This window comes from Cannabis sativa, chromosome 2 (genome assembly GCF_029168945.1).
Source record: "Cannabis sativa cultivar Pink pepper isolate KNU-18-1 chromosome 2, ASM2916894v1, whole genome shotgun sequence".
Classification (NCBI taxonomy): domain Eukaryota; kingdom Viridiplantae; phylum Streptophyta; class Magnoliopsida; order Rosales; family Cannabaceae; genus Cannabis; species Cannabis sativa.
Window position 1 is genome coordinate 72,379,384 of NC_083602.1, and position 10,012 is coordinate 72,389,395.

The 10,012-nt window shown below is 33.4% G+C and overlaps 1 protein-coding gene and 1 long non-coding RNA gene across 2 annotated transcripts; one reads left to right on the top strand and one right to left on the bottom strand.

Annotated features, from left to right (window-relative positions):
- Positions 1-4,339: 4,339 nt before the first annotated feature.
- On the top strand, positions 4,340-6,533 carry LOC115718713 (uncharacterized). The gene is made up of 2 exons (XR_004012011.2): positions 4,340-5,029; positions 5,348-6,533. It is a non-coding gene; the product is annotated as an uncharacterized LOC115718713 (long non-coding RNA).
- On the bottom strand, positions 6,063-9,805 carry LOC115718712 (coleoptile phototropism protein 1). The gene is made up of 4 exons (XM_030647534.2): positions 9,076-9,805; positions 8,891-8,960; positions 6,719-7,849; positions 6,063-6,533 (listed from the first exon to the last, which is right to left on the bottom strand). Exons 1-4 carry the CDS (start codon positions 9,378-9,380, stop codon positions 6,165-6,167), a joined length of 1,875 nt encoding a protein of 624 aa, XP_030503394.2. The 5' UTR covers positions 9,381-9,805; the 3' UTR covers positions 6,063-6,164.
- Between the last annotated feature and the right edge of the window lie 207 nt (positions 9,806-10,012).

A 10,012-nucleotide genomic window follows, 5' to 3' on the forward strand; every position in this document is an offset into this window, starting at 1 on the left:
CACAACACTTGATGGACTTCGGTTTATCAAATAAGCTGCTGTGAGTACTGCTTCTCCCCAAAATCCCGTAGCTAACCCTGCTTGGAATAGCATGCACTTGGCTTTATTTAAAATAGTCTTGTTCATCCTCTCAGCTACTCCGTTTTGTGGCGGGTTTAATCTTACAGTCTTATGCCTTTGAATGCCATTATTCCTGCAATACATGTTAAACAAATCGTTACAGAAATCTAGACCGTTATCGGTCCTAAGAGTCTTAACTCTTTTGTTAGTTAAATTTTCTATTGAAATTTTCCATTCTTGAAATTTTGCAAAGGCATCATTTTTATGTTTCAAAAGAAAAACCCATACTTTCCTAGAGTAGTCATCCACAATGGATAGAAAATAACTACTCCCCCCATGAGTAGCTGTATTTTCTGGACCCCATAAATCAGCATGTATATATTCTAAATTTTTTTTAGAATTATGTGTCCCAATTTTAAATTTAAGCCTATGATGCTTACCCAATGTGCAATGCTCACAAAAATCAACTTTACTTACTTTATCCTTGCATAAAAGATTTTGTTCACTCATAATTTGCAAACCTTTCTCACTCATGTGCCCAAGTCTTCTATGCCATAAGATTGCCTTAGAATCTTCAAGAGTTTCTGTTGTGTTGTGACAATGTGAAATTGGTTCTCCCTTTAGGTAGTATAATCCTCCTTCCTTGTAGCCTTTCATTATGGTCATTGAACCTTTGCTTAGTTTCATTGTACCTGTCTCAATCTTACTCACAACACCAAGGTCATCTAGCATACTTATAGAAATTAAATTTCTAGCTAAGTTAGGCACAAATCTTACACCTGTAAGAGTTCTTACAATACCATCACACATTTTAAAGCTCACATTACCTGAGCCTTCAATATGGCATGTTTGGTTGTTGCCTAAGATGACCTTCCCTCCTTTAGATTCCCTGAAATCAGAAAGTAAAGATCTATTATTAGTCATGTGAAAAGTGCATCCTGAATCTAAAATCCATTCTTCTTTGAATTTAGTTGCAGTAATGTAAACTTCTCCACTCTCATAACCATCACTTAGATTGGCTTCATGCTTCTTTCCCTTTTCCTTTGCGAAATGATTTTCTCCCTGATTTGAGTCACCATTGCTACCATCTGTTCTTCCTCTATTACTTCTCTTCCAAAAATAACAGTCTCTTCTGATATGCCCCGGTTTACCACAGTGATAGTAGCCTTTAGGATCTTTCTGTCCTCTTGATGGAGACTTCCCATTTCCATATCTTCCACCCTTGGAAGAATCTTTGCTATTACTCCTTCCCCTATTGTTCCAAGGCTTCTTCTCATGAGGCCTTCCTCTACTCAAGTTCAGCTCACCATTAGAGCTCCCCAACTTGTCATTCTTCATCTCTAAGTCCATAGACTTTAGTGCAGAGATGACTTCATCTAGGGTAATCGAAGTTCTTCCATACTTTATTGCTATCTTTACATCCTTATAGGATTCCAGTAATGAGTTGAGAATGATGATTGCTTGGTTTTCATCACTCAAAGCTTCTCCTTCTCCCGAGTTAGCCAACTCTATATGCATCTTCAGAAATTCATTTAAGTTGTCTTCAAGACTTTTAGATCTATTCATCTTGTAGCCAAAGATCCTTTCTTTGAGAAAGATCTTGTTTGTTAGTGACTTTTGTTGGAATTGCACTTCCAACTTCCTCCATATCTTTGCTGGAGTTTCTTCCTTATCAACCAACCTAATGATTGCATCACTTAGGTTGAATATGATAATCCCAATAGCTGTTTCAAGATACTCTTCTTGCTGTATCTTAGTTGTTCCTTCAGGCCATTCAATGGGTTCTTCAAGGACCCTCAACAACTTTTGTTGTGCCAGTAGAGATCTTATTTTCCTCCTCCATATTCTGTAGTCACCCGATCCATCAAACTTATCAACATCAACTTTAAAATTACTCATATTGTATTTGTTAAAAAAATCAAATTAGATAAAGGTTTAGAATGTCCTCCAAATCTCCAATATCTAATTCCTCCTCTTGATTGCCATCCTTGTGTTCTTGATTTCAATGTCTTTCAAACTTGATTCTTGATTGTATTATTTTTGAATCTCTTTGCGAAAATAATTTGGCTCTGATACCACTGTTGGAAATTATAGTTCTAAACAACACCTTACAGAAGCAAATAATACAATAGTATACAAAAGTGATATTTTTTAAAAACTATCACAAATTACCAATGTTTGTTCTAGGCCCAAAGTTCAAAGCAATAAAGCCTCACCAAATGAACCAAAATGTTCGGCCCAATATAGAATGAGCCCAAGGGAGACTTTCTCTCTCCAATCAACACATTGCAACCTTGAACTTAGCTATCTATTCGGCCAGAGAAAGAGTCAAACAATGACCCTTAATTCCCTTCAATTTCGGCCCAACAAGAGAGAGACTTTTCACTCAATTAATGGTCTAGCCCAAGAAGACCAATAAACCCTAAATGTCTTAACCCTAGATTTATAAAGAAATAAGGTAATGTCTTTAACCCTAAAACTTTCTACACACTTCGGCAGGCACACCCTATTTTCTCTAAAATTCAAATTTTCTTCTTCTTTTCTTCTAATGGCAGCAGCAAGAAAAATCTAGGGTTCTAAATGTTTTTCTTTTCTCTTCTGCTTCTTTTCTTTACAGTAACAACTAGGGTTAGGGTTTTCTTTATCTTCTCTTCTTCTTCTCTTCAACACAAATGGAAGCTATGGTTATGGGGTTCTAATGGGTTCTTTTATCTTCTCTTCTTTTCAACCGAACCTAGGGTTTCTTCAAGCTTCTCCTTTTATCTTCAAATGGCAGAAATGAAATGGTAAGGTTTTCTATCCTTTCTTCTTCTTCTTACAACAAGCTTGTTCTATGGTTTTCTAGGGTTTTGATTTCTTAAAGCTTCTTCTTTTCTATTTTAATGGCAGTTAGAGTTTTATGGGTTATTCTAACATTTTCTTTCCTTTCTTTGCAGCTACAACCCGAGACAAGAACAACCCAAAAAACTCACTCACTCATGGCTCCACTCACTCAAATCCGAATCCAAAAAAAAATCCCTTTAACTTCGGCCAAAACTTTAACACAACCCGAAAATACAAACTCAAGAACATAAACACATACACAAATACAAATACCAAAAATAATAAGAGTGAGATGAGAGAATGTAAATAGTGATTAAAGTAGATGACACCAAAACTTTGATCTCAGAGTTCGCCCAAAACAACCGGCTACTTCTCCGTCAAGCCCTCAAAGCTTGAATCCATTCATCTCAAAAATAGGTTACAATATTTGATTTACAGCTTTATATTTCTCACTGTTTTTCTGACTTTTGATACTAACAAAAACTCTCTTTTCTTTTACATGAACATCTCTAGGAGGAGCTCACATGGAGATGACAACTCTTAGCCAAAAGGCTCTCTTTTTCTCTGTTGTTATTTTCTGTTGTTGTTCTCTCTGGCTGTGACTCTCTATTTTTGCTCTGTATATTATTGCTTGTATCTGAGAAAAATACCTCCTTTTATACTGATCTGTGATTCTGATCTAGGGCAGAGTTGTAACTAATTTTGTAACTGCTTCAGTTGTAATTGTCTTTGTAACTGTCCCTATGTTCTTTAGTCTTGATATTTGTTGTATCTGATGTAAGGGTATATTTATCAAACCTTGTGAGTGGTGTTAATTCAGCTTAAAGGTAAATAAGTGAATCTGTAACAACAGAAACATTAACATAATTGGGAAGAGTAATTTATTGTCATTTTGTCATTTCAACTCTTTTTTTTTTCATTCCCTTCTCTCTCAGATAAAATAAGTCAACTAACTTCTATATCCCAACCCACTTTTTTATACTTTTTTATAAATGTAATAAATATATATCTATGTAAGAGAATGATATTTTCTTTAAAATTGTATAACTAAATATTAAGGTAATTTAATTAAGAAAGGACTAAACTATATTTGCCTTTTATTAAGGTTATAGATGAAGAGATGAACCCTTACAAAAGTAAATCAAATTCTCAAATATCATCAACGTACAACCACTAATGTGAGGTTATATGTCTCTAGCTTATTAAAATTACGGTTTTTTGAATAAATTTGTACAAATGCATTTAATTATACGCATAAATTCTGTTTTTTTTTTTTAAGTTAATTTTAACAATGCATTACTATATTAGTGCAGGAAGCTGTTAAGAAAGAATCTCAAGTTTACTGCTTTTTCACCAAATGACCAGCTTGCTCAAAATTAATAATATATATACTTATACCATGCAAAACACTGATCAGTGGAACATAAACATGTTTAAACTTTTCTAATATATTAAAGAGCCAAAACTTTACAATAATAATAAGAGTAATTTGCGGCGTAAATACTTAAGTTTTATGTTGTGTAACAGATAAGTACCTAAGTCATATTTTTGGCGGTAAAAATACCTTCCGTCACACTTCTGGAACTTCTGTAGATACCTCACTGTTAAATGCCAAATCAGTACTTGCATGTCACTATCTGATTGGTCCACATGGATTTTTTTAATTTTATATTTTAAAAAATCATTTAAAATTATTGCAAAGTTAAAAAAGTAAAAGAAAAAAAAAAGAATCTTCTTCCTCTTCCATTTTCTTCTTCGACCTGCACCTCTTTTTCCATCAATGGCAAGATATCACACTATCAAAGACAAAACCCAAAATCACTCAAAACTAATCAATACCTTTATTTCTTTTTTCATTTTTATTTTCCTGTTATATATCTCCTCTCTTTTTCTCTTCTCTCTCTGGTTCTCACTGCTCAAAGTCAGACGGAGCATCTCCGGCCTTCTATGGCCTAAACAAACCCCACCACGAGATTCCCAACCCTTGAAAACTCCAAGATCTGGGTTTCCTGTACTTTCTCACTCTCCCCTCGCGGTATCCCTTTCTCTCTATATCTTCGTCAGCTTCAATGACTCTCCACCGTCGAGCTTCAGTCATAAAAACACGCCATTGCAGTCTTTCTACTATCACTCTGCATCGACTGAGGTGAGCTCTCTCCCTTTAAATGCTTTGACTACTTTTATGCTCTCAGTTCCATTAGATAATAAATATGGAAAAAAAATGTATGGTGTAGTAATGAGTAATGGGCTTTTTTTTTTTTTGAATAATTAATGATTAATGGGTTTGAATGGTATATTTTGAAAAGAATTGGTATTGATTAATGTGTTATGGCTAATGATTATTGAGCTTTCTTAGATTTGAGTAGAGATACTTTGATTTTGAAAATGATGAAGAATGGGGATGAGTGAAGAACATGAAATCAATTTTTTTTTTCTGGGTTCTAATTCATGTTTTTAATTTTAGGGTTCCAAGTCAATCCAAGATTGAGAAGAAGATACTGTTAAAAAAAAGAAAAAAGAAAAAATGGAGAAGAAAATAAGGATGGGATAGTGTAATTTTAGTGCCAAAATATATTATGGTGTGATGAGGTTTAGTCCCAAAATATTTTTCAAATTTGTGCGTAAGTTTTATTTTAGGCTCATTCTAATTTTTTGAATTTGTTTTATGATTGTGTTTACTGTTCATACTTATTTTTTGGGATTTTGTTGATTGTTCAAGAGAGTGTAAAAGAAAAAGAGAGAAAAAAAAAAAAACAGATTGGTAAGATGAGGATTTGATCTGTTTAATGATTTTGAATTTTTGTATTATGATATGATTATAATGGGAAAATGAGATTGAGATTGAACGAGATGAAGTCGAGAGGAAAGAGAGAGATTGGAGAAGAGAAAGGGGAAAATATATGTTTATTTTTTAATTATTTTTTTTTAAATTTTTAAATATATTATTTTTTAATTTTTAAAAATTGTTAGAAAAAAAAATAAAAATTAAATGACATGGACCTATCAGGGGTTGCCACGTAGGTACTGATTTGGCAGTTAACGGAGAGGTACCTACGGAAGTTCCAAGAGTGTAACGGAAGGTATTTTTACCGTCAAAAATGCAACTTAGGTATTTATCTGCTACACCACATAAAATTTAGGTATTTATGCCGCAAATTACTCTAATAATAATAAATAAATAAATAAATAAATAAAATAAAATAACAGAGCCAAAATTATCCATAATAAACAGAACCCGGCCCCACCAACTCTAAACTAACATTCACTAATTAATGAAATGTTCAAATATTAAGACATCTCAACATTTGTCTTTGGATCTTTAATTTACACACTTGAAGATCCTTGAGTTGTGCATTCATGGTCTCCAAATCTTTGGTTATTTTTCTTATTTCCTTTTGGCAATTCTTCCAACATCTCTCTTTCTCCAAGCTTCGATTATTTGCTCTAACAAATGCATGAGCCTTGGTATTACTACTACTTGCCATTGACCTTGTCATACTCACTTGCTCTAGAAGAATAAATCTAGTTGCGGTCTTCAATGGCAAACGGTTGTTCTTAATAACATGTTCTCGAACATCTTGTGATAATCTATGGTATTCCAAGAATCTGCATAAACTAGTTCTTTCATCTTCTGTTAAGCCAGGATGTGCCTGTAAATCACATATATTGAGTTATCACACAATGAGTCAAGTAATTCTTATTCACCAGTCTCTAATTGGAAATTGTACTCTCTTTTAAGTTCTATATAAACACTAACAGTGACAATTTCTTTTTTCTTTTTAATTTTTTTTAAAGAGTAAATTGTCAAACAATGAAAAAAATAAGAATATCATACCTTGAGGTACAAGTCAGTGGCTCTATAGAGATTGTCATCACAAAACCGAGCTTCTTTTGGCAAGGCTTCCACAAGTGACTGGAAAGTCTTGACATGAAGTTTCTCTTCTCTTGCTACTAGTGTAAGATACTCATCCACTAACCTCCCAACGCCTAGTATTTTCTTCTTGCGGTTGATCTGATCAAGAGAAGCATAAGCTTTCACCACCTTATTAACAATGCCAACATCATGAACATTTTCATTGCCTCCATAGTTTTTAACCAAGAGATCTCGAGCACGACATAGCTCCAACAAAGGCACTATTCGTTGTACGAGCAGTTCCAACAACTCAGAGCTGATCTGCAATGCCAAACCTGCCTTGAGAAGATGAAGCAGAAAATTACAAGACACTGAGTTTTCCTCAGTTGGAAGTACTCTAACTAAACACTCTATTGTGACTCTTTGTAATTGATAACTCATGTTTTCGGGATTTGGTGTAGTCTCATGCTCACTGAGATTGACACTAGAGAGCCAATTAGTGGCCCAATGAGCTATACATGAGCCAACAAGATTTGGCTTCATCCCTTTACTTTTTATGGACTGAATCACCTCAATGAAATGATCTATTCTAAGTGATGACACATCTTCAAACCACCAATGTTCAACTTGCTTCTCATGTTTTGACTCTTCTCCACTTTTCAATGGAAGGTGAAAGCTATGTGGACCATCTTCTCTAGCACTTAAGTCTTTAAGGTTTGTGCATGCCTTCAAAGCAATGGATTCTGAGCAATTCTTCACAATTTGTAGCTCTTTGGCCAATGAAGAAAGATTTTCACAGCTTTTCAAAATTTGAAATGTGTCTTTCCATGAGGAAAATATAGAAAAGCTTAGAAATGTCTCAGTTTTGGATATGAGGTTGCCTTGTTCAAGATAATCATTCATATCCAAGAAATGAGCTGCACAATATAGGGGAGAAATATTGGCAGATGTAATATCAACTTCCAACCCGTAACAAAATTTCACCACTAACTCGAAAGCTTTGGCTCCTCCTGGAAGATTGTCTATAGATATTTTGAGGCTTTTGTCTCTGCCCCCATTACTTCTATCGAAAATCAATTTATTCAAATATCCACTCTTTGAGACCATAGGTAGCTGAAAAATAATAAAAGTGGTAAATATCAGTATTTGTAGACCTAAAATCTAGTATGCCATTTTTTTTAATTAAAAAATTTATATTTCAGATTGTGAAAAGATTTAGATTAGGTCGTTCAAGTATCATGGTCAAATCAACCAAACAAGTTTAAGGAGGACCAAATATTTCCAAATAGTAGATCTTGTGCTCTTTTATGCTGATAAAAGAGAAAAACATATGCCAATTTTTTATTTTTTATTGGGTAAATTGCCGCATAAATAATTAATGTTTCTGATTTTATACATTTAATACCGAATGTTTATTTTTTGTGGCAAAAATACCTAATGTTACAATTCTCTTACACCGTTACTACCACTTCCGTTATTAACTCATAAATATAGACACGTGGAGGGCTCAAATGCATTACATTTATTTATTTTATTTTAAAATTTAATATTCTTAATATAAAAAATTAAATATTACTTATTTTTTTTAAAAAAAAAAAAATAAGAGAGATGCAATACTAAATTACCATAACTGAGTGAACCGGTATAGTATATGAAACATGATTATTGAATTGAAGTGCCAATATCATGTGAAAATTGTTAATGAGAACACGTTTTTTTTAAACAAGTAGCATTTAGTTTCTGATGTTAAGAATATTAAGTTTTAAAATAAAATAAAAATAAATGTAATGCATCTGAACCCTTCACGTGTCCATATTTATGAGTTAACGGAAGTACTGGTAGTAACAGTGTAAGAGAATTGTAACATTAGATATTTTTGCCACAAAAAATAAACATTAAGTATTTAAGTGTATAAAATCGGAAACATTAGCTATTTTATCTCCAAGGCTTTAATTAGAAATACCTATAAAAATTATTTGATAACTTATGTCAATCCTTTGACTTGGTTTTATTTCTCAAAAGCAATCAAAGCATGCTAGAATATTTCTGAAATTCAATATATTATGACTTTAATATCCAGGCCTGTGTTAGACAAAGAACAATGACTGTTTTTTTTTTTAATAAAATTAAAGTGTGAATAGTTTATGAGCCCACCTTGTGCAAATGAAAGCTTGAATCACCAACTTGGATGATCAAATCACTTGGAATTGTGGACTGAACAAACCTACACCATATAATAAACTTGATCATTAATATTACAAAAACATCATTACAAGCAAGCAATACAAGCCTTCAAGTACAAATATGAGACAAGTATACATGAGAAGAAGAACATGTACCAATCATGGTCTTTTCTTTCCAAACTTTTGGCCACCATGCTGACATTACTAGTGTTGGCTGAGAAACTCACACGCCGCGGGTTACTCTTCCGGAACTTTTGAATAGGATTGCCATCTTTTCTTACACTTTTTCTGGACTCTTGAACTTGGGTTTTGGCTACCAAGCTGACACTAGTACTGGCTGGGAAAAGGACACACCGGTTGCTACTCTTACTGGACTCATGAACAAGTGGTTCTCTTGTCACACTTTTTCTTATTCCTATGGTTGCCTTAATAAATCCAGGGAGGACTAATTTGCTATACATTTTTTTCTTTAGTTGTTTTTTTTTTCTCTTTTCAAAAGCTTCTACAAATGTTATTATTGAGATTGAAGTAGTATGAGCATAATAATCGACAAATTTATAGTCATCACAAAGTTATATGAAGATGGCAAAAAGTGCAGCCCATATGGCTTGTGCGCTCACTATCATTGAAACCTTTTGGAATACTTTGAAGTAGTTAGGCAATAAAGAGAGTTGGTTGCGTTTTACCATCTTATGTCATTTTAAGCTAGGGACAGATTGGATTTAACACCAAGAAAATATCTAGCTATACAATCTCATCCACTTCTTCAAGGCAAAACAAGAGATGAATTTTATCATCTCTAAATCCACTTCAGCAAGAAAGTGAAGTTCTCTGTATTGATAAAAACATTGCTTAAAATATATGGTTCTCAATGGTTTCTTTTTCTCTTTTAGTAGACAAAGCATTAGTTGCTTTTGGTGCCCACTTCCCTATAAGTAGTTGTGAAACAAAAAAAGAACCCAGAAAAATTCCCACCATTAATGCCATAAACACTATTGTGTGTGCCCACATCCGTTGTCATATATGCACTTTTCTCTTTTCTTTCGTTTCTTCTTCTTTTAGTTGAATGGTATATAGAACCCAGAACAAACAT

Bases quoted from the DNA above. Each gene is read 5' to 3' on its own strand.
- LOC115718712 (XM_030647534.2), bottom strand. From the start codon at position 9,380: ATGTATAGCAAATTAGTCCTCCCTGGATTTATTAAGGCAACCATAGGA. The intron at 7,850-8,890 runs GTGGGCTCATAA...ATTATTTTTCAG, and splicing joins CAAGCTTTCATTTGCACAAG to CTACCTATGGTCTCAAAGAG. The intron at 6,534-6,718 runs GTATGATATTCT...TGTGATTTACAG, and splicing joins CCACTGACTTGTACCTCAAG to GCACATCCTGGCTTAACAGA.